Below are 25,321 nucleotides of genomic sequence, written 5' to 3'. Positions count from 1 at the left end.
GCAGTTCCTTGTGAATACATAGGAACTGCCATTATATACTCGCAGCAGTCTGAAAGATCCGCTGTGACTATGTATTCACAAGGAACTGCCAGGACCTTGGATCGTAGCGGATCTCGCTGCGGGTCTTGCGTGTATTTCCGCTGCAATCCGCCCTAAAGGAGCAATTGTTTCTTATCTGACAACAAAGCGACAGGCAGAGGAAAAAAAAAACATGATTTATTTGTGTAAGAAAACAAATTGGTACATGAAAACAAAAATAAAAGCAATAATACATCTTGCTGCTGTGTACATCAGTGTAAAGTCTATCTATTGGGACAGCAACAAGTTAGGTAAACTTCAAACTTCAGAGAAATTGTTATGCCACAGTTCCCACATTATAAAGCTGTTCTCACAGAGACTGGCTTTACCAACACATTGTTAAACCGGATTTCACATGTGATCAGTTGTAGATAAAGTTGAACCTGTGAAAAAGAATAGACATTAATATAGGTCATAAAGCTATGAATTTCTTCCAGAACAGATCATTTGCTTCACGCTATGGAATTTGTTTTCTATCTATCTATAAGAGACCAAATGCAGCATACCCATACAGTATCCTGTCCTATGAGGTGTGGACCCACTGCCTATTATTATGTAAGTCCACTCTGGTGCCACTAGATTTTATACCACTTCTACAGATGCTGACACAGAGATCTGGGATAGTTGAAGGCCAAGTCAATACCTTGCACTCTTTGTCATGTCGCTCCAACTATTCCTGAACAATGCAGTGTACCAGAGCACTTTACCCTGCAGAGCACATTATTCCTGCTGAAAAAGGCCACTGTCATATACTTGTTCTGCATCAATGTTTAGGTTAAGTGGTAAGTAATGCTAGGACCCACTGAAATGATACTCAAATACCCATTGCGAGGTCAGCACAGAAACTGCAATCTCCAACTGTGGATATGTATCGATGGACTGACGCCAGTACCTGGTGAACCTGGGCAAGTGGCGGGAGCTCCTGCTCCTTGGGGGGACCCCTCAGCCAATAAGAACTTAGGCTAGGTTCACACTGCGTTTTTTTGCAATCCGTTTTTTCCATCCGTTTCTTTTTTTTTTTTTTTTTGCAAAAAACGGATGCATTTGCATGCATCCTTTTTGATCCATTTTTCCATTGACTTCCATGGGTAAAAAAAAAAAAAAAAAAATCCTTTTTTTTTTACAATGGAAGTAATGGAAAAACGGATCAAGACGAACGAACACAAATGCAGAAAAATACCGCAGTGTGAACCTAGCCTTACAGGGAAATGTGCTGCTAAGATTGACCCAGCAAAAGGCCAAAAGAGGCAACTCCTTTCCCCTGTTCTGCACCACTCAGGGGATGTCACTCGTGCACCTGTAGCGCGCGTGGGGGGGGGGGGGGGATAGAGAATGTACGGTGGACTGTACGGAATCTAGGGGAGTATGGGTGGGTTTTTTTAGATCACAGATGCCGAATGCCTACATGGGAATACTACCTGTACAGAGATGCCTAACTACTATAAGAAGGTACAAAGGGAACCCAACTATTATCAAGGGGGAATAAAGGGGACCTAACACTATATAATGGCACAGAGGGTTCTAATACTGTATGTGCTGGTGCAAGGAACCTAAAATTTTTCTCTGCCAGATTCTGCAGAGTCATGGCCTGGGACGCACGACAAAGAAAAGTGAACGACTCCAATCAATCATGTCACCTGTGAGTCCCTAGATGCAAGTCATTTGTACAGTATGCAGTAGGGATTTTGACTTTGATACCGATACCTAGTTCAGTACTTGATACAAAAATATCACTTTTTAAAAATATATTAAAAAACCAAACACAAAAAGTTTGTCTATTTTCATGTTCCTTCCTGTGTAGATTTTAAGCCCCTGTGGGGCACTGAGTAGGGTCCTCTGCCTCGTTCAAATGAATCTGTTTGCTGAAATTCACATTCCAAACTGCAGAACCTTAGATAACTGAAAAAGATCATATAATGTGCCCACAGACTAAGCGTATAATGGCCACATATAGTCTGAACATACATTGAGGCTCATGCACTCATATGCTTGGTCTATGGGACATATACTAAACTGAGCTGTCCTTTGGAGCCACCTAACTCTTCTAGTTGCAGACAATAAAGCCCCTGTAACATGGGGCGATTTAGAGGAGCAAACGAGTACCGACCTGTCAGGTCAGCACTCGCTTGCTCCTCATTTTCCGCTCGCTGCCGGCCTTATTCCACGGAGCGACAGCAGCATATCGCTGCTATCTTCATTCTTAAGCTTTCACCATTTTGAAAGACAACTATCAGCCGACGTGCATGTCGGCTGATCATTGTCTTGTATTACACCAAACAATTATCATCTGTAGCGGACAATAATCACTTTTTGCAATAAGGCCTTAAGACACAATCTGTATAGATCGCTGCTTACTGTCAACCACCCCCACTTGATTGAGTGCTGTGTGTCCGTTCAAGAGCCTGGTGTCAGTAATTTCTGCTGTTTTACTTCTGCTTGTGCAAGTTGCAAATCAGAGAGGCCCACTAAGGCTACGTACCCTAAGGGTCTACATAAACATGGAGCCGTCCCTGCGCACACACATTTCTACCATAGCAAACATTACCTGCTAAGCAATTTGTGCTGCAGTTGCTCTTCTATGTGATCAGACAAGACTAGACTTAACGCCCCCACACGCACAATAATGATTGTTGCCACTCAAATTCATATACATACCCGTTTTTCCTCCTTCCACATCAACAAGTAGAGTTACAATTTAGATAGAGTGTTATCTTACCTGCTAAGAAGCTGTGGAAGGCTGGAAATGATGGGTCCGTAACCAGGGGCGTTGTCGTACAATTCAAACAAAGGAGCAGCAACAAGTTTGTAATTTTTTGGAACTGCAAACAGTGCTAAAAGTAACAGAGATGTGATTATAAAATTATTTTCTACTCAAAGTCCCCCCCCCCCAAAAAAAAAACAAAAAAACTAAAAAAAACAGGGGTATGTGGGAAAATAATAAATATTACTTACCCATCCCTGTGCCCCTGTAGTTCTGCCTTACTAGTCTCTAACAGCTGCTGACCTCCTGCAGCTTCAACGGCGTGACTTGGCTGATGGATTGCCTGCTCGGCCAATCACTGACTGGGGCAGGACACTGTTGGAGTAACTGACTGGCTAAGCAGGCAATCCATCTGCTATTTCGTGACGTTGCAGCAGCACAAGCCAGGCTGTAACGCACCAGGAACCTGGGAGAAAAGGACATCTGGCAGCTGTCAGAGAGCAGCGCTATGGGGGCACGGAGATGGGCAAGTATACACTCTTTATTATGTTCCCACACAGCCCTGCTCGTAGATGATTTTTTTATTGTCGCATCACCTCTCCTTTCCAGAAGCTTAACTCAGGGATTTAGAAGACTCCCACACAACTTATAAACATCCTCCTTCCATTTCCTAGTCCAAAGGCAGACCAACTCAGAATTCTGCTCTCCACTCCAAGATTCTGATGGTGGATCTCAGGGAGATCAACCAAAACACTGTGGAGGAACCATTAAGTGTTTCTTAACGTCAGTGACTGTTTTTTTTTTTTAACTGGAGAACCTCCTTGGATTGGTTGTTCCTTCCAGGAGAAAGTTCTGGGTAGCTTACTGATGCTGAGAAACATGTGATGGTGTCTCCACAGTATTTTTGCATATTTTATTTCCCAGGGGGCAATGTTCATAGTCTCACTGACATTAAGAAACATGTGATGGTGTCTCTGGTGTTTTTGTTGATTTCCCTAATGTCAACCATCATTCTTTTGAATGCACTTACTAGGCTTTGCTCCCACTAGCCAGAATCCTACTCCATACTGGCTTCATTGTTCCTTCCCAGACAAAGATATGGCTAGCTCACTGACATTGAGGAACATGTAATGGTGTATCCTGAGTATTTCTGCATACAGACAACGGCTGTCCTAATGGGATACCGCCATTTAAGGTTTTTTTTAAGGTTTTAAGGTTGTCCTATCCTTAAGAAAGGTCAGCAATATAAGACAAGCACCCCACCTATCAGCTGTTTGTGAGCTGTGGTACTGGTATACACAGTGAAACAGAGCTGCAGTAACAGATCTTAACCATTAAACACTGAACAGAGCTGCCTATTTTACTGTGTACACCAGCAGCACAGCTTTTACAAACAGCCTTTTGGTGCCAGACCCTTACCAATCTGATACTGATGACTCTAGGATAAGCCAACAATAAATTTTACCTCAAAATCACTTTTAAGCTGTAGACGGTTTAATGGTTTCGACTTAAGAAATTGAACCTTAAAAAGATGCATCTGAACATAATGACTGTGACTCCCTTACCAGCCAGACGGCTCTTATTTTCATCTTAATCCTAATCATAAAAAGTTAACTTGTATCATACAAACCCTAAACCTCTCAGAGGGCTGCCTATTTACTATATAGTGGGACCCAATCACTCCGCAAAACAGTGGGTATCAGTTTATTTGAATTCACACCAGTATGCCAAAGGTAGAAACCCCTTTAAGACTGTAGTAAGCTGTGCTTGTGAACAAGACATAGCTATCTACTGAAATCATCCAAACTGAATATAAAGTATCAATAAAGAAACGTATCTCTGTGTGATTCAAAGATTGTTAAACTGAGCACTTACCTTTTTCCTGAAGTTGCACTAGGAACAACTTCTTATGTTCTTTTGGGTTTGTAATATGTGCAGGAATATATGGATACTATGAAAACAAGCAGATATAAGTAAAAGAACACAATGTATGCTATATAATTTAGCCTAGTGTTATAACTTTTAGGGACAAACCTGTGGTGGTTCAAAGTTTGGCCTCCACCAGTTACCAATGCAGTCATCAATGACCCAGTCCTGCTGCACCCCATCCTGACGGCCAAGGATCTGAAAAACAAATGATGTCTGCTTAACAACTAACAGATAGGGGGCTTTAACAGTAGTAAAAGAAAGAGAAGTTTGATCCTTTGCCCAGTTTATAAGACAATTCTCACATGCACAATAAAATATGTTGCTTAATACAATTATTTTCCCCTTATTTCATTCCATAGTTGTTCACCTCAGTCCAACATGTCACAGAAACAGAAGACTTGGCTGTTGAGATAACCACTAATCATTAAAACAAAAGGTGCTTAAAGTGTCACTGTTGTTATAACTTTCAAAATTTAAATCAACAGCAGAAGTGATATAAAACAAGTTTGCATCTTACATTCATAATTCTTTTTTGTTATACTGTAAAACAAAGCTATACTTACCTGAAATCCAGGTCCAGTCTCCTGAAGGCAGATTTTTAGTCTTGTTCTGGTTGAGACTGAACACATGGAGTCCCAGCCAGTACACAAACACAAAGTGTCACAGTCAATCACATGACTGCAATTTCCGTGAACACGCAGATGACAAGGAAACACTGGACTTCCTGTTTTCTGACTTTTTTTTATTCAAAAAGGCAGAACACAGGTAGTGCCTTTTTTTCAGCATAAGGATAAAAAAAAAAATCAATGCAAAATGCTGCAAACTTGCTTTATTTCACGTCTACTGTTGATTTAGATTTTGAAATTTATAACAGTGACACTTTAAAGGAGTATTCCCATTTCCGCTTGCTCTTCCCTATCCATAGGATTGAGAAAAATAAGTTGATAACTGAGGGTACGACAGCTGGTACCCCCACGATCCCAAAAACAGAGACAATAGTTCCCGAAATGAATAGAGGGCTAACGGTGCCTGCGTTGCTCACACTAGCTTGCGCTCTGTTCATCCTCTATGGGGCTGACAAACGTTTCTGGGTGCTAAAACATTTAAAAACATTCGGCAGAATCATAGACAATGAATGGAGCAAAGGCATGGTGATCATAACACGTGATCAGCTTGTTATCCCTAATCCTAAGGGTCCATTTACACAGAAAGATTATCTGACAGATTATCTGTCAAAGATTTGAAGCCAAAACCAGGAACAGACTATAAACAGGGAACAGGTTATAAAGGAAAGACTGAGATTTCTCCTCTTTTCAAATCCATTCCTGGCTTTGGATTATCTGTCAGATAATCTTTCTGTGTAAATGGACCCTATGGCTAGGAAATAAGCTGAGATGGGAACAATCTTTTAAGCACTTAAAGTGGTAACTGCTGTGCCTCTTTGCCCTTTTATGGCTCTTTAGTAGACATGAGCGAACCTCGAGCATGCTCAAGTCGATCCGAACGTTCGGCATTTGATTAGCGGTGGCTGCTGAAGTTGGATAAATTCCTAAGGCTATGTGGAAAGCATGGATATAGTTATTGGCTGTATTCATGTTTTCTAGACAACCTTAGAGCTTTATCAAACTTCAGCAGCCCCCGCTAATCAAATGCCTCACGCTCGGGTTCGGATGAACTCGGGCATGCTTGAGGTTCGCTCATCTCTACTCTTTAGCTATATAGATATTTTATATAGATGTTACAGAACATATAAATATAAATTTCAGTAAGCAAAAGAATACACCTTGTTGCAATTAGCTTTGGGTATCTCTGCACCTTGGTGTAATTAAGACATGTCTTTGAACTGCTAATGACTAATATCAACGATCCAGCTCATGTCATTTAACCATTTAAATGCCACAATCAATAGTGATCCCAGCACTTAAATGTCCAAATCACAGGTCCCACATCTGTTGTGTCTGACTGGCAATTCCGCAACTTGATTGTCACTTTTGCAGCCAGAAGCCTTTACTTACCCTCTGTGGCTGCTGAAGTGTCTCTGCTTATGGAGACTGGCTCAGCCAGACTCTGCTAGCAGAGCACCGATCTAACTGATCCATGCAATGCCATACTATTGCATAGAACAGCATTAGCAATATAATGATTGATTCCAAAAGTTCCCTTTAGGGACTTTAAAAGTGTACAAATAAAATGTTAAAAAAAAAAAAAAACACTCCCATAATAAAAGTCATCTATGTGAAATTGTCTGAACTAAGTGTATTGCCCCAAAATTTCCACTGTCAAAGTACAATGTGTCATGAAAACACCATGATAAATATATTGTAACATTATTACCATATAAAGTTACTCACGTCAGTAAAATAGGGCTCTGTTATTTAGTAAAAAAAAAGAAATTAAAAAACAAAATAGTCTGTGCTGGCAAAACCACCCATTCTCCCACAACCCACAATAAGAAATACATACTTCTGTCATGAGCCGCTTTAACCCTTCTACTTCATCTTCTCCAGGGTTCAGTTCTCCCCCAGGCCTGGAAAGAAACACTTCAGTTAATGGCTGATAAAGTAAAGATAGTCATTAAAACTGACTGGGTTAAGATTTAATTTAAATGTGTGTGCAAGAATTATGCACTCTGGTTTTAACAACTCCAAATCTTCCACATGTCTAGTAAAATCCAACAGGTGACTGTGTAGATACAGTGGGGGAAAATAAGTATTTGATACACTGCCAATTTAACACGTTTTCCAACCTACATTGAGAGGTTGGTAATTTTTATCATAGGTCAAAGAGTCTATAAAAATATTTTTAAATAATTTGCATTATGTTGCATGAAACTAATCACCTACCAACCAGCAAGAATTCTGGCTCTCACAGAATTGTTTGCTCTACTCTGCACTCATTACCTGTATTAATTGTTGCCTGTATAAAAAAAAAAAAACACCTGTCCACACACAATATCCAACCTCTCCACCCTGGCCAAGACCAAAGAGCTGTCTAAAGACACCATGGGTAAAAAATGTAGACCTGCATAAGTCTGGGATGGGCTACAAGACACAATTATTACAGCCAATTTACAGTTGCTAGTGGCTGTTGATATTGGACTTAGGATCTTTGATTGCATGATAGGAAGAGAAAAAAGAGGGCCTTCCAAAACATTAGTCAGCTGTAGAGGCCTTTGCTTTAAACTACAAGCAAAAACTTGGATAGGGGAAAGGGAGGGTTGAGACGCACGGATCCTGATGACCATAAAAGTGGTAAAACAAATGGCACATTGGCTTGGAAGAATTTTAGGCTAGACGATCAGTTCAGTGGCTGTACTTCTGATGCGGTCCTTAATGTGTGGTGGGAGTAGCCTAATAATGGGTGACCACAGATCAAAAAATGTTTTAATTCATACTTCCTTTTGTAAAAAATGCCTCTACAGCATTCATTATCAAGAAGTAGGGTAGTTTTTCCACAAAGATGTAAAGAGTAGGCATGTTAGGTGCTAGCCAAGTCTGTAATATTGTCTTCCTCGCCGCTGCAGAGATGAGGAAAAGTAAGCGAAATTGTTTGTGAGGGAGATTTGTATCAGTATCTGGACGCTGCCCAAAGAGGGCCCAAGAGGGTTGTAGGGGAAATGTGTGTGTGTGTGTGTGTGTGTGTGTGGGGGGGGGGGGATGTGTGTTGTGGAAAGACATGTACGCCAGAATGATTTAATTTGGGAACAGTCCCATAGGCAATGGAAGTGGTCTGTGGTGGTCTCCCTACACCTGCAACAGTCCGAAAAGTAAGGGGGGTTATGTAGCCCCTGTGTGAGATTTTCAGCGACATTTCCTAAAAGGATGCTGATGGGATAACTTGTGTTCTGGTCAAGATTTTAAGAAGTTGTAAGGGGGAAAATTGGGGATTATGCATGGACCACTACTTGGTTATACCATAGGTCGAGAGTGTATATTCGACCTAGGCGTGGAGGAACAAATAATTACTAGAAATGTAACAGAACAAGTAGCAAACCAGAAAGCTTTGAGCCTCTAGGAAATAAAACATATGCAGGCACAGAAAATTATATTTCAAGCACGACTGAGTAAATGAGAGAACATTTTTGGTGGCAGGGTTCACAATGTCTGCCAAAAGAGGGGATAGTCGTAAAAAGGTTGGTAGAGCGACCACTGGCCAGACTGTTTTGTCTGTGACATATAGCGCACTACATCAATCTAATATAACTATAAATGTATCTGAAGCAAAAACAAAGTGTGCACTGGACACGCCGGTTCTGCTCATGGACAAATAGTGGCAATCTCGATACCCACCATAGACAACCAAGTACAAGTAGTCACATCGTAGCCAGGAGGCCAAGGATAAAAAGGTATCTTTATTCCACCATCTTCAGATACAACGTTTCCGCTGGTATTACTGCCTTTATTAAGTATGATACCGGCTGAAGATGGTGGAATAAAGTTACCTTATTATCAGTGACTACTTGTACTTATAAATGTATCTGCTCTATAACATGCTGCTGGCAGCTGTGTCTCAAAATCTGCCATGATAATCAATTAGGAGACTTATACTAAGCATAAGCCAAATTGATCTAGATCAACCCCAATTCATGGGAATGTGTGTAGTAAAAGCCACAATAAACTGGAAAGTGATACAGGACAAACTTACAGTTTAAAAAAGGTGGTTCCCAGCTGCAATAAGAGCACATGAGGTAATCTGTGTTCATGGACGATCAGGACGCCCTCGACGGTATGCCTCATCCCAATCTTATCAAATTCCTCCCGCATTCGCTGGAACCGGGCAGCCACAGAGCTGTCCTTCTCATACAGGGGCTCCTTGGTACCAAATGTGTAGTTAGTCAGAGGATACCTGGAAGTAATGAACAAATGTGAGCCTGCAGTGTAAGACAGCCAAGTATATAGCGGAGATATGCGATCAGATGGCAGGAATCACCTCCGTAACTAGACACATTATTAACACACGGCTTTAGTCATCTTGTGCCGATCTTCTATTACAGCTTGTATAATACTGGATTTTCCCAGCATTCCTATCGTCTGCAGAGATCTTAGTCTTATGGTTTGGGTATTCCTTATATTAGCCACTGTACAATTACCTGATGAAGGAAAGCCTAGGGGCTACTTTACACTTTTGTATGAAAGCATGGATGCAAAGTAGAGATCTTTTTTGGTCCAATTTGTTCCACATTTTTGTTTTATATTTTTTAATACATTGTCGATTCTTCATCCTTATTTATTCTATTTACTTCTTACGTGAGTAACTTTTTTCCCTGCTATTTTTGTAATGTGGATAAAATATGGATGTAAAAAACGTAACAGATAAATGTCACCGCTAAATCAGAAGGTGGCTCTTTAAATTTAACAGACTGACCTCAAGTGGTTAAAATGGGACCAATAGAGATCTGTTATATATATTATGCCACATATCAAAAAGAAATACAGAAATGTGAGTAAATGTATAAGCTGTATTCTTGCAATGATAAAGAACCGCCCACTTAGCGATTCATAATATATATATATATATATATATATATATACACACACACAAACTGGTAGCCATGCACATACATACACACTGAAAGCCCTGCACATGCACACACATATACACACTGGCAGCCATGCACATACATACATACACACACACTGACAGACATGCACATACACACACACTGGCAGCCATGTACATATACATATACACACACACTGAAAGCTATGCACATACATACACTGGCAGCCATGTACATACATACATACACACACACTGGCAGCCATGTACATACACATACACACACTGAAAGCTATGCACATACATACATACACTGGCAGCCATGTACATACATACATACACACACACACACACACACAGGCAGCCATGTACATACACACACACACTGAAAGCTATGCACATACATACACTGGCAGCCATGTACATCCATACATACACACTGGCAGCCATGTACATACACACACACACACTGAAAGCTATGCACATACATACATACACTGGCAGCCATGTACATACACATACACACACTGAAAGCTATGCACATACATACATATACACACACACGCTGGCAGCCATGTACATACACACACTGAAAGCTATGCACATACATACATAGGCAGCCATGTACATACATACATAGGCAGCCATGTACATACATACATAGGCAGCCATGTACATACATACATACACACACACGCTGGCAGCCATGTACATACACATACACACACTGAAAGCTATGCACATACATACATACATACATAGGCAGCCATGTACATACATACATACATACATACATATACACACACGCTGGCAGCCATGTACATACACATACACACACTGAAAGCTATGCACATACATACATACATATACACACACACACGCTGGCAGCCATGTACATACACACACTGAAAGCTATGCACATACATACATACATAGGCAGCCATGTACATACATACATACATATACACACACGCTGGCAGCCATGTACATACACATACACACACTGAAAGCTATGCACATACATACATACATATACACACACACACGCTGGCAGCCATGTACATACACATACACACACTGAAAGCTATGCACATACATACATACATACATATACACACACACACGCTGGCAGCCATGTACATACACACACTGAAAGCTATGCACATACATACATACATACATAGGCAGCCATGTACATACATACATACATATACACACACGCTGGCAGCCATGTACATACACATACACACACTGAAAGCTATGCACATACATACATACATATACACACACACACGCTGGCAGCCATGTACATACACACACTGAAAGCTATGCACATACATACATACATAGGCAGCCATGTACATACATACATACATATACACACACGCTGGCAGCCATGTACATACACATACACACACTGAAAGCTATGCACATACATACATACATACATATACACACACACACGCTGGCAGCCATGTACATACACACACTGAAAGCTATGCACATACATACATACATAGGCAGCCATGTACATACATACATACATATACACACACGCTGGCAGCCATGTACATACATACATACATACATATACACACACACTGGCAGCCATGTACATACATACATACATACATATACACACACACTGGCAGCCATGTACATACACATACACACACTGAAAGCTATGCACATACATACATACATACATATACACACACACGCTGGCAGCCATGTACATACACACACTGAAAGCTATGCACATACATACATAGGCAGCCATGTACATACATACATACATACATATACACACACGCTGGCAGCCATGTACATACACATACACACACTGAAAGCTATGCACATACATACATACATAGGCAGCCATGTACATACATACATACATATACACACACACACGCTGGCAGCCATGTACATACACACACTGAAAGCTATGCACATACATACATACATACATAGGCAGCCATGTACATACATACATACATACATATACACACACACACTGGCAGCCATGTACATACACACACTGAAAGCTATGCACATACACACACACGCGCTGGCAGCCATGCTGGTCGGTGTGAATATACAGCAGGTGTCCGGCCCCCGCAGCCCCCGCTCACAGGTTTATGGTCCTCTCCAGGGTCAGGGGTTTGGTTTGCGACAGGTACTTGTTCCCAAACTGATTGACTCCTCTCGGCCACCCGGTCTGAGAGCGATTGGGAGGAATCACCGACATGCTGCCGCTATTCCCCGGTATCAGTGCAGCGTCTACGGGATCTCCCCAAACCGATTCCCGAGCGACAAGGAGTAAGACAACAGGATGGCTAAGGGTGATCGCGTCACTTCCGGTTACGACAGGAAGCTGTGATCATAGCGTTGCGACGCTTTCCTGAAGGATTCTGGGAATTGTAGTTCTGGTGTAGGAAATTAAAGGTACACTTCTGTTACTTTTGAAATGAGCGGAAAGCGGCGGCAGTCGACCGAGAAGAGTGCAGGGAGAAAGAAGGGCAGATGGGAGGTGAAGGCAGAGCTGTCGGCTGTTCTGAGGGAGCAGGCTGGACGTGAGGATGCCAGGAGAGCCTGGGAGAAGAGGGAGGCGGCACAGTGTGGTGAGTGGGAACACGTGTGTGCTGTCAGTCTGGCAAGTTCCTGTTTTCCTGGTCTATTCTGTCTATCTACATAACACAACATTGGACCAGTTATTCAGGATGCTGCACATCCTCTATGTTTAAATGGACCCTTAAAGGGATTTTTCATAACAACAGCTTATCATTTATTGATAGAAAAGGTGCTAAGTGTCAGATTGATAGAAAAGGTGCTAAGTGTCAGATTGATGTGGCCCACAATGCTGGCTCCCCCACTGATCACGAGTTCAGGGGTCCCCAATAACCTAGTGGTGGTGGAGGGTGCTGCTCTTCTCAATGGCACTGACAGAGATAGTGACAGAGTACAGGAAATGGACGCTAATATAAGTCAGTAAGGTCTATCGGAGCCAGACATTGCAAATGTTATAAAATAAGGCACCTCTGCAACATATGCCTTATGGTAAGAATCTATGGTTAAAGGGTTCATTCTAGTTTATAACCAAGACCACATCTACATGATGGACTTAAAGGGGCTCCCAGCAACATGAGCCCACATGGCGGTCACTGACTGTTGTGCCATACATAATCTATCGATAATTATGGATTATGTATAGTTTGCTCCAGGTACACCGGTGTCCTCTTACATACATACAGGTGGGAGAATTTACATTATGAACCCTAATGGGGACAGGGAGCAAATATGACAAACCTATGTAAAGTGCTCAGAATCAGTTGGCGCTATACAAATATATACCTTCCAATCATTCTGTTCTCTCTTAGGCTCTGTTGTCTTGGATTCTGTGCCCTTCCAGCATTGCATTATCAGTTCCTTCATTGAAAACACCAAATTCCTTGATGGGTTAAAAGAAGAATTACTGGCTTTGAGGTTCCATGAAAAATCAAATGATCTGTACAAATTCCAACAGGTACAACAAGTAGCATGTACACAATGGCCACGATGTATCAGCCTGTCCGAGAAAGGAATCGGACACATCTCTTTCGGATAGCAACCAAGCATAGCCCATACTGAGGAATGGAAGCTGAGCTGTGATTGGTTACTATTGGTTGAAGACAAAAATATGTTTAAATTATACTGTGATAGGATATATTTTTTTATAACGGGAATACTGCCATCACATGGCCAAATCTGATATTGAAATAGTGTTTTTTTTTACATGTCTATAAGGGAAACTTTTCCTGGAATATTCCTCTTTACTTTAGTAACAGTGAAAGAGGGAGTGCAATTTTGGTCACTATACAGCTGCTAAATGTAGTAAACACACAAAAACACAGAGAAATGCAACAGCTTACTGCAATGGCAAGATACAGACCCAATACAGATATGAATATGGTAGTAAGGGAACTGATTAATAGATTGCCACTTATGCTAATATAACACTGTGATATATATATATTATATATTCTTTTTATTTTTTTTTTATGCTTTTTTATTTTATAGTCTGAGGATCTGAAGAGCAGGAAGGAGCCACACATCAGTGCACTACGGTGAGATGACTCTACTCTATTGTCTTTAAGATAATGGAATTCCAATATATTACAAGTGACTGTACCACCAGGCCCAGGCTGAAGCACTGGAGGCGGGCCGACCCACCCCCAGTGGGAAGAAACTCCAGCCCCTCCATGATGTGACTCCATTAGAATCAATGGAACCCTATCATAGAGGGGCTGGGGTTTCCTCCCACTAAGGGTGAATCGGCCCGCCTCCAGTGCTTCAGCCTGGGCCTGGTGGTACAGTCACTTTAACAGCTGCATTTTTATTATTATTTTTTTTTTTTTGCCTAAAATGGTATTCTGACTACTGACACTAATGGTGTATCTGCACCCTTGCCCCTCCCACCTGGGTACAGCAGGGGGACTCTTGATTCCCATTTGGCAATCAAAAGTATCCAGTGATGGCCTTGTATGTACATCTCTCTGGTATAGTCTATGGGACGTAGGTAAGCATGATTACACTGGATTTGCACCAATGTTGTCTTCTGTACATTCCAGACACAGATACTGTTCAGTAGACCCCCATTAACTTAATGGGGTTTGTCTGGTGTCTGGCATTTTCAAAAAGTAGTCTATTATGCTGCACTATTTTTGTCCCGTATTTTTGAGGGAGAACCTGCAATGCAGATGCCCACCGGAGCTTCCATGTCGGGGTCAACTCAGTCTTTCGATTGGCTACTTTGAATTGGCCTGCTATCTTGCAAATCAGAGCTAGTATATTCCCTGGATTGGGTATAAATGTACATGGTCAGAACACATCTTTGATCTATGTGTCTCAAGTCGCCATTATTTTTGTTAAACTCTTCTTTGCCTCTTGTTTGGTCTCCCTGTTGTCTAGGAACGTCCTCTTTGAAGATTTTCGGCAATGGCTTTCAGAGGTGACAAGTGTGGAGCTTGAGACAACTGTAGACATATCATGTGCCCAGTACAACTACACAGGTAAGTGGTCCGTGACATCTAGCCTGGCCTATAATGCTATCAATGGGTTATCTGCATATATAAAGTGATTGATATATTGCTTGGGGCTGTTATAAAGATTAAACATAAGCCATATACCGAGGTCAGCTGCAGCTGTCATGTCATCTATTCCTCCATCTCTCACTCACTTTTCTGAGCAGTGATGGCCCACCTAGTCAGGTATGGCCACAGCAGTGTCTTACCCGGTCAGTGATTGGCTGAGCGGGCATCTCACAAGCAGGAAGCAGAGTAAGAAGTGGGAGCTGCAGGGTGCCCAGGTGGCTGAGTATGCTTTTATTATTTTCCTAGTGACCCAAGCAAAATATAAAAAAAAGTTTGATCCAAAACATCTTTAAATTACATTTTGACAAAAATTGTCTCTATGAAAAAGAGGTGTAATATGTATGACCCCTAACCTTTAATGACCCAAAGACATTTTTTGTCACATTACACAGATACTCTGCTGTGCCATGATGATGAACTGGAAGGAAGGAGATTTGCTTTCATCTTGTACCTTGTTCCTGAGTGGTCTGTCGCAGACGGGGGAACTCTTGACCTGTACAATACTGACGGTATGTCTACATGTTGTGAATAGGCATTCTCATTAACAAAACATATCCCCTATCTGCAGGATAGGGGATAACTTGTGAATCAGTGGGGGTCTAACTGCTGAGACCCACTGATTCTGAGAATAAAGGACAAAAGTCCTTCAAATGAATGGAACAGCAGCCTGAATGCTTGGCCAGCACTCCTTTTGTTCTCTATAGGGCTCAGACTTCAGTGCTCAGTGATGTTCCCATATAGAACAAATGGAGCGCTGTCTGTGCTGTTTCCTTTGTTCCGTACAGTGATTTCAGAAAAAACTTTGATATATTATAGAGGTATAATATGTTTGAGATGTCGGGGTCTAAGTTTGTAGAACCTGACTAATCAGAAGAGAGAGCCAGGAGAAGTCCACCCTTAGCATAGTCTTCCCTGGCGTTGTGTCATGTGACCTGGACAGACTTGTAATGTAAGTCTATGGGGCTATCCAGGTCTGATATAAATATAGCTGGGAGCATAGAGAAGGAAGTGACACAGCAGCACTCATCCAAAATCAATATTCACTTACCGTGTGATAGTGGGTAGGATTAACCCACCACACCACCTTGTAGCCACAGTAATCTTATAATCCATTTCATTAATATTGGTCAATATATAAGGAGAAATAACAGCAAAAAGGATTGCGCTCAAATAACCATCCCTAGGTTGAACCTGATGGACTCTTGTCTTCTTTCAACCTTATTTACTATGTTACTATGTAACCATGACCAGCGTGATAATGGTACCTTAACTGGGTATTTATGTGTAAACTTACTCCACGGTGGGACTGGTTTGTCTGTACCTGGTGGGGTACTAATATTACGCTACATGGTGTTCTGAGCGCAATGCTTTTTGCTGTTATTTCTCCTTATATAGCTGGGAGCAGACCTGAACACTCAGACCCCACTCAGTGCCCTTAGATTTTTGATGGGTGCCTCATGGCTGACTGGTATGTATTCTACAAATGTGTCGTATTCTTTTCCCAGACAGGACACAACCTGGATCTGTTGTAAAGTCTCTTGTTCCATGTTGGAATACATTGGTTTTCTTTGAGGTCTCGCCTGTCTCTTTCCATCAGGTAGGAAATCTAGGATGTCAGAGCAAGGAGAGCAAACCTCTGCTTTGGCAACGAGTTAAAGAGATTTTATGGTCTGGGTGGTATTTTTAGCTAATTGCTCCAGTTGAAAAATACCACAGTAGCTATACTCACCTGCCCCAGTTCCTTGCCACTGCTGACCATTTAAACATGCTATACACCTCAGTTTTTAGCCAAGCACAGCCAAAAAATCCAACTTGGCAGATCACATGTTTTTTTGGTGGAGAATAGCAATCGCAAACAATAGTCAATGGGCAAATTAGTCTTTGTGCCATATGTACGGGTAGTGTTAGGCTCCTCTTTACCCTCCCAAGGCCTTATTTACCTTAATGCTGCTGTATGAGATGTAATTCTGTACGTTTTTTCGGCTTGTTCTCATTGCTGATTTTCAGTTTAGGTTGGAGCCTAATTTGTTACAAGTATGTGCCAATTTAGGGCTACCACTTCAAAGGTATTTTCTGGACACAAACTAACAATGGTGTATCCACATGAAAGGCCATCATAGTTGATTGTCAGGTTGCCAACACCATACCCCTGCTGATCAACTGTTCTGTATATTATGTGTGTTGTGCAACTGCACATCAGCCCCTGTTCACTTCAATAGCAGTTACTCTGCAGTTACACAGTGCCACTACAACTAACAGTGGATGGAACATGGGCTTCTGACTCCCTTCTTTCTGGCGCCATGTCTGTGCCAATTGGGGGTACCAGGTGTCTTCATCCTGCTGGTCAACTATTGATGGCCTATACTGTGGATTGTCAATCAATAGTTTTTTGCTCAGAAAAACACTTTTTAAGCACCCACTTCTTGTGTTTAGCATGTATAAACTGTAATTGTTTTGGAGGTTTCAGAAGTGTTATCTGAGGAAAAATGTCGCCTGTCAGTCAGTGGATGGTTTCATGGACGCTCCTTGGCGCGGCCCCCACGATGTCTGGACCCTCCACCTATCCGCAATCCCCATATCCCTTGTGATGTAAGACTGAAAAAATCCTGTGATCTAGTTATTGACTTTTAAATTGTTTGCTGACATATCCGTCTTATCCACAGCATGAAATTCTGTATGAGTGGATAAATCCGGCATACCTGTCGTATGAATATCAGTCACAGATTCAGGAGGAATTTGAAGACTCATCAGAAATTCTTTTGAAAGACTTTCTGAAGGTTTGTTTGAAGCTGTTGGGAAATAACATAACTTAAAAAGGGTGGTGTCACAAGGCAAAGAATATAAAATCAGATGTGTACCGCATACATGTATGTAAAGGAGAACACATGTGCTGTTTTTAGTAAAGTAATGCTGCATTTACACGGAACGTTTATCGTTTGAATTTTTGCAATAACGATCGCATTTGAGCGATAATCGTTCTGTGTAAACACAGCCAACGATCAGTTGACGAGCGAGAAATCGTTAATTTTGATCTTTCAACATGTTCTAAAATCGTTGTTCGCTAAAAATTCGCAGATCGCTTCGTGTAAACAGTCTTTCAAAGATTCACCCTATGCAAAAAGATGGGCTTAGGCGATTTTAAAAACTATCGCAATAACGATTTTTCTTACGAATTTTCTAACAATTTTTCTAACGATTTATTCATCTAAACGTTGATTGTTATAAAAATCAAATCGTTGCTTCAAAATTGTTAAACGATAGATTGGGTGAATATCGCTCCGTGTAAACGCAGCATAACTTCTCCACATTATGATGTCCATTGCACACAGCTGTACACACTCATTCTGCAATATACTATGGGATTTAGCAATGCATACAGAGCCCCTTAGAGCGCCAAATAGTGAGGCCACTGTATAATTAAATTTTGGTGGTGGAAGATTTGCATCTCCTTAGTAGTGAAGGGAAATGTATATTTGTATGTGTTAAAATGTACCAATTTTATTGTTACCTATTCAGGAGGAGAAGTTTAGTGGTGTTTGTGCAGCCCTGGAGAGCCACAACATTGACTGGGAGCTGCTAGGCCCACCCAACAAAAGGTGAAGCTATGGATCATTGGAATCGGTCTGTGTTATATTTTTGTACTTCCTTTAACATTATCTCTGTGATTTAGGTGTTATAAGAGGGCAAAAGGAGAATTGCCGGATGCATTATCTGCCTGTATGGACCTCCTGAAATCTGAAGCCTTTTTCTTGTTGCTTTCGAACCTCACTGGTCTCAAGCTGCATTTCTTAGCTCCAGACAATGAAGATTCTGATGAAGGTGAAGGTTCGTCTGGAGACAATGCAGGATCATCAGCACAAAGAGACAGAGTGGTACAGGCTGGTCCTGCCGCCCAGCCAGAAGGTGAGTAGAGGAAATACTATATAACCTCGCAGAGTTAACTCAATCTCTACAGTCTACCCCTTGCAGAGTTTTACCTGAGCTGTGCACTATGAGCAAAAGAAGCTGCGTATCAGTAGTTTAATAGGACAACTTTTGCTAGGCAACACTGAACAGAAGAGCCATGTGGTAGCGTTTGCATTCTCCACTCCCCCCCCCCATCCCCCCCCATACTGCTCATTCCGGAAAGATCCCAGTTTTGCTATCTGTGAATGCTAACTTTTTTTTTTTTCCGCATTATGGATTTTTATGTTTGGAATAAAAGAAAAAATTTGAACTTGTAGAAAAAATAGACAGCATTGATTTCTGCTTCAACACCCTAAATTTTTAACACCCTTTCCTGAGTAATAAGCTCTTTATAAGTAATATGTCACATTTTCCACTGTGAAATACACTCTCAGTATAAACTATGCAGCGCACTTTGGTGTGAGACGTGACCCCAGGGTGTGGAATGAAATTTTGTGGCTAAAAAGGGTTGGCCATGAAGTAAATTACAGCTAAATACAATGCGGGAGCTCCAACTAAAGTGTGCCAGTGCACAGCTTGTTGTGTCCTTCACATGAGTGGCCTATAGCAGCAGATAACTAGTTTGCTAAGCAGATACTTGTAAAATTGCTAAGGAAAATAAGAGTCCAGTGGGCAAAATAGCACATAAATTGGATCTCTGAGCAGTAACCAATCACAGTGCAGGTTTTATTTTTTTTAGAGCTTATAAGATAGACTGTGATTGGTTGCTCTTGGGGCACAAGACCATTTTGCTGTTTTTATTGATTTCCCCATTGAATCTTGAGGGTCCACTGTATATATAAATTTCTCTGGATATTACTTTGTTAAAGGTGACAAAGTTCCCACTTCCACTGGGGAACTAAGACACTGGGAGCATGGACACTACACCATGATACATGACAATGATCCTGAGCGCCAGGAGTTTGCTCTGGACCTTCTATTGTTTTGTGGATGTGAAGGTCAGTATGTCACAGTGTTTCAGTGATTGCAGCATCATGACTGGGGATACATAGTTAACTGAACTGTTTCTTGGGGGGGGTGGGGGGCGCAAGGAAGCAAGCTTTCAACACATGTAGAAAATGGATAGATTACAGGTCTCCAGTGCAGCGAGGAGACATACTGACTAGTTTTAACACCTTTTTACATTTTTTTTTTTCTCCAGACTGGGAAACAGAGTATGGAGGATTCACATCGTACATTGCTAAGGAGGAAGATGAAGAGGTAAATATGGAAGATTTTGGGGGGTTGAAGTCTGAGCTTAGTTCTTTTGTCTGAAAAAAGAGACAAGGTGGATACAAATTGTTAGAATAATGTATATCCATGTATATCCATGTCATGCTGTCTGGTCTCTGTGTAGGTGATTAGTGTGCATGTATATGTCAAAACAAACTTGTTCCTAGTTAAGTCCTGGATACAATGGCCTCCGGCCTACCATAGAAAAGCCTCGGTGTCCGCGTTACCCATAACACCCATATCACATGACAGTGTCCAGATTGGACCATGCTGAGCACTCGTTCTCCTGATCGGTCAGGGTCTGCACACTCAGTCTAGGGAGATGTGGAAAACATGGTTACAGCCATAGGCTATCTTCAAACCTTGTAAGAGACCGTCCGTCCCGTGGCCTGGCCGGGTCACGGAATGGCCGGTCTCAGAAAAGATCATCCCGGTCAGTACTGCAGTTCTGATGCCGAAGCCACACGCTCCATACTGTGCACTGGCAGAGTTTTCTGCCGCATGTCAGTTTCTCGCAGCACCGCTAGGGATTCCGGCCGGAGTGTATACCATGTGTATACACTGCGGCCGGGATTCCCTCAGCCTGCAGCACAACGTAAGTTCCAGACTAATCGCGGGCGTTGCAACAACAGCTGTGATTACCGCAGAACTTATGTTGTGTGAACATAGCAATATGCTGTATCCTTGTTTTCCTAGCAGCCCTGAGGCTACATCCAACTTTTCCAGGCAGCGGGGGTCAAATGCCAAACGTTCGGCAAGTTTGCTCAACACTAGCTTTCATATATAGCACAGTGTGCAGGAGTAGCACCATGTTATTCCCGCTTAAGTATTTCCAGCTTGGCTTCCAGCTAATCCTACTACTAAGCCCTTGTCTATTTACAGCTCCTTACAGTCTATCCAGAGAACAACTGCCTGGCTTTGGTTTACAGAGACAAAGAAACAATGAGATTTGTGAAACACATCAACCATAGGAGTCTAAAGAGAGATGTCAATCATCGCAGCAGCAGAGGGTTCTGGGACTTTGCTCTTGTGTACTATGAATGATGGCTGTTTTTACCTTATAAGCAAGTCATACTTTCAAGTTTAGAACTGTCTCTTCATGGCTTTGTGTTAGTTAACATTGAGTGGTTGTAACCACACCTCAACAATCATATGGTGCAGTGTTTCTGTTTTATATGGACCCTGCTCCATGTAAATATGAAATCAAGGTTTCCTGATTGAAATTGTATATTACTGAATATGTTTATAGAAAGTAAAGAAATTCTAGAAAACAATTATGGTTTATCTATCACATGTTTGTAATCCATGATAAATCAGCCACACCTTATCCCTGCCTTGCCACACACACCTGCCCGTCCCCCATCAAGCTAGCAGGGTGTAGGATGGGAAAAATCTGAGCCCTTTTCCCCCAATGTATGCCAGGTGCAAGTTTGATAAATTCCCTCCTTGATTTAAATAAAGCAGGACCATTTGGGGTGCGTTTACACAGACAGATTTATCTGACAGATTTTGGAAGCCAAAGCCAGGAATGGATTTGAAGAGAGGAGAAATCCCTGTCTTTCCTTTATGACCTGTTCTCTGTTTATAGTCTGTTCCTGGCTTTAGCTTAAAAAAAATCTGTCAGATAAATCTCTCTGTGTAAACGCACCATTAGTCTTTCAATAAATCTTCATTCATAATGGAAGCCACAACACTATAATGGTTCTCAATGGCACCCAAGAGGTTCCTTGTTACTTATAATGCAGCCACTGATCAAAACTTGTCAGTTTTTTATGATGACAGATAATCTTTTTAAGTTTGTACTTTATTATCCATCCATCCAGGAAAGGCTGTTGGAAAATGGCTTTGCAGATCACTGATCCTTCCTTGAAGAAGGTACTGGAGGATGTCTCAAAGATTATAGATGTATGTAATATATATTTTCCACACACCCACCTTCTGCAAAATGTGGCACATATTTTAATGGGAGTTCTAACATTTTAGAGGGATAAAATAAAGACATATTAGAGCTTTGACTATAAAGAAAAGCAAATCCAAACATCTGTAAAGACTAAATTTTAATGAACAATATGACTATAAAAAGCTATAAATATTCCAAAAATAAATATAGGACATATGTATGTAGAGAACCCAGATAAATGATTGTCTATGTCAGAGGTAATAACTTAAAAGAATGCCACAGCTTAAACTAATACATTGGTGGAGGCTTTTAGGTCTTAGGGCCCTTTTAGCCATTAAGATTTATTGGCGGCAGGGGCCACAAACGAGCACCGATCAGCGTCTCGTTTGCAGTGGCACAGCAAAGCGAGGGGCCCAGGCTGCGTTTTATGCAGCCTGTGAAACTGACAGCTCAGTTATGTATATATTTATGCTGTCAGTTTCCAGATCACTAGCAGTCTATACTTACCATATCCCCAGTGTGCCAGCAGTATCTTCAGGCTCCGCCTCCTTCAACTGTCAATCATTCTAGAGGAATAGCCCGAAGTTACAACGGCGACCAGAGAACCAGATGTTGGATAACAAGCAGCGCGGAAGTAAGACCACATTCACACACCCTTAGTGCAGTCCGTGGCCGCGGACCGCACTACCGTATGTGTATCCGTAGTGCTCCGTGCTTCACGGAGCACTACGTTCACACATCATTATCCCAGCGGTCTGTGCCGCAAAAAAAACAGTCTGCATTACAACATGTCCGTTTTTTTTTGTGGCACTGATCGCGGCCCCGTATACACGTACGGACGTGTGAACGGGGCCATAGGATAACATTGGTTTCATGTTCTGTCCGAAATTGCTGACAGAACAATAGACGTGTGAATTAGCCCTAAGTGTGGACTGCCAAACTGATAAAGGGAAACTGACAGCACAGATATGTTTATCAGCTGCACAAACCCTTGTACACAAAGAAATATGTGCGGCCAAATTAGAATACATTTTAAGGGTAGCTTCACACGTACTGGATCCGCAGTGGATTTCACGCTGCGAGTTTGCAGCGAAATCCGCTGCGGATCCTGGTAGTATGAAGGTCTATGGGGTTACATATTCGCAGCAGAATTTTTATTGCACTGCAGATATGTAAGCCGGCCCCTTTAACCCGCCGCAGCCCCCGGCCCAGATCATACATTACCTGCTCGGCTCTGCGGCTTTGTTATGCTCCCCTTGCTCTCCATCATTGGTTGAGCGGGACCAACGGGAGCCTCGAGCCTCACACACAGCCACGGCACCGAGCAGGTAATGTATGCTCTGGGCTGGGGGCTGCAGGGAGTTAAAGGGGCTGGGTCACATACAGGCAGCGGAATGAAAATTCCGCTGCGAGTATGTGACCATTCAACTTCACACTACCAGGATCCGCAGTGGATTTTGCTGCAAACTTCGCAGCGGATACTGTACGTGTGAAGCTACCCTAAGGGTGTGTTTATACGTACATGATCAGTACAGGATTTGATGGCGCAGATTAGATTCAAAGCAAATCTGCAACTTCAAATCTACACCATAAAATCTGCTGCGGATCCTGTATGTGTGAATGCACCCTAAAGTAGGTTCTCCTCAGATTGCTGTCACTTTTACACAGGCAGATTATCAGCTGCAGGAGCATTTCTGGCAACACTTCTGGCCAATAATCGGCCATGTAAAAGGTTCTTAAGGCTATGTTCTTACCACAAAACTGATAAATATTCCCATTACTATTGCACAAAAGCCGGTGCATGACAAAGGATTTTAAAGTCCACTCAAGACATGTTGTGCACCACACCTTTACCTCCTTCCCTAGGGATCCCAGTGTATTAGTGTTACACAGAGTGTTCCTCATTAAAAAAAAATACTACTCTATTAATACAACACAAATAACATGGAGTGTCTCTTTATCAAGGATCCTCTGACTCCCCGCCTTCTAATCTACACACAGTCTATTCATCTTTTCTGATGCATCCAAATCATCCTACAATCCATCGGTAAGACTTCTTAAGTCAGAACAAAGAGCTTGTAAATGAACCACTCATAATCCTTTGGTCTTCATGTCTGGTGGATCACAGTCATCCTGATTCCTCAAGGCCTCAACTATGATGTAGTAGCACCCACACGCATGATTCTGAACAAGGCATTGATGTTGTTGCTCCGTATTGCGTCCCTGCATGCTGTGATCACCTGGGCTTTGGGTTTACCAACTAGGAAAAAAAAGGACAGGAAATGTATAGGAAAATTTGGATACCACTTCTCAATTTCTATTGTGATCTATAAAATAAAATGTCTAAAATGTTAGGAATTCTAAGATGTCAACTGTATGCCCCAGCTGTAATAAGCATATTCTAGGCCTGGAAATTTCAAGTTTGCTGTAGACACTGTACAGCTCTCAGCCCAAAAAACTTGGAGCTGTAATGCACTAAAGAGCTGTCTCCTGGGCCCCATAGACATTACACAATGTAAGTATATCCTTAAAAGATCAGCAGGAGGGCAGGGTCATCCATTAATAATGTCTATGAGCATTTTACTTTTGCAGCTTGGTTACCTCTCACATACCTCTTAAACGTCCTGCTCTCTGAATAGCCTGGTTTACACACTTTAGATTGTTCAGTAGTTCTGTATGATTGTTGCAACGGATCTTGTATTGATTGATCAGGTCTTTGTTGAGGTCATAGAGTTCTGTGTAACGCTTTTTCATGTTCTTCCTAAATGATTCAAATGAAATTCAGTGATCTTTAAATCAGCACAACCACTGAATGAATGGGACTAAGCTGTAATAATACAATACAATGTGTGGAAAGATACAGCACTGTTTGTAGAAAAAAGCAGCCATTTTTTTTACCCTGGA

At 41.8% G+C, this 25,321-nt stretch overlaps 3 protein-coding genes across 12 annotated transcripts in view; 1 reads left to right on the top strand and 2 right to left on the bottom strand.

Moving 5' to 3' along the window:
* Positions 1-200: 200 nt before the first annotated feature.
* Positions 201-12,584, bottom strand: NUDT21 (nudix hydrolase 21). The gene is made up of 7 exons (XM_069965967.1): positions 12,343-12,584; positions 9,353-9,553; positions 7,172-7,235; positions 4,814-4,903; positions 4,655-4,730; positions 2,795-2,909; positions 201-461 (listed from the first exon to the last, which is right to left on the bottom strand). The coding sequence occupies exons 1-7, from the start codon at positions 12,456-12,458 to the stop codon at positions 440-442; spliced, it is 684 nt and encodes a 227-aa protein (XP_069822068.1). The 5' UTR covers positions 12,459-12,584; the 3' UTR covers positions 201-439.
* On the top strand, positions 12,578-21,791 carry OGFOD1 (2-oxoglutarate and iron dependent oxygenase domain containing 1). Its single transcript, XM_069965968.1, has 13 exons — positions 12,578-12,831; positions 13,588-13,733; positions 14,267-14,313; positions 15,158-15,258; positions 15,732-15,848; positions 16,845-16,936; positions 17,800-17,928; positions 18,003-18,116; positions 18,856-18,935; positions 19,010-19,242; positions 20,115-20,243; positions 20,447-20,505; positions 21,400-21,791. The coding sequence occupies exons 1-13, from the start codon at positions 12,678-12,680 to the stop codon at positions 21,559-21,561; spliced, it is 1,563 nt and encodes a 520-aa protein (XP_069822069.1). The 5' UTR covers positions 12,578-12,677; the 3' UTR covers positions 21,562-21,791.
* A 785-nt stretch (positions 21,792-22,576) lies between these two features.
* The window catches only part of BBS2 (Bardet-Biedl syndrome 2), a 105,220-nt gene continuing 102,475 nt past the window's right edge, over positions 22,577-25,321 (bottom strand). For all 10 annotated transcript variants that reach the window (XM_069965957.1, XM_069965960.1, XM_069965959.1 and 7 more), the window contains 2 exons: positions 25,030-25,178; positions 22,577-24,677 (listed from right to left, as the gene is read on the bottom strand). In XM_069965957.1, the coding sequence (XP_069822058.1) occupies positions 24,571-24,677; positions 25,030-25,178 (256 nt within the window). In that variant the 3' untranslated portion in view covers positions 22,577-24,570. The remainder of the gene's footprint in view (positions 24,678-25,029; positions 25,179-25,321) is intronic.

This window comes from Dendropsophus ebraccatus, chromosome 4 (genome assembly GCF_027789765.1).
Source record: "Dendropsophus ebraccatus isolate aDenEbr1 chromosome 4, aDenEbr1.pat, whole genome shotgun sequence".
In the NCBI taxonomy this organism is placed as follows: Eukaryota; Metazoa; Chordata; class Amphibia; order Anura; family Hylidae; genus Dendropsophus; species Dendropsophus ebraccatus.
The sequence above is the reverse complement of the archived record's forward strand: the minus strand, read 5'-3'. Positions and strand labels throughout refer to the sequence as shown.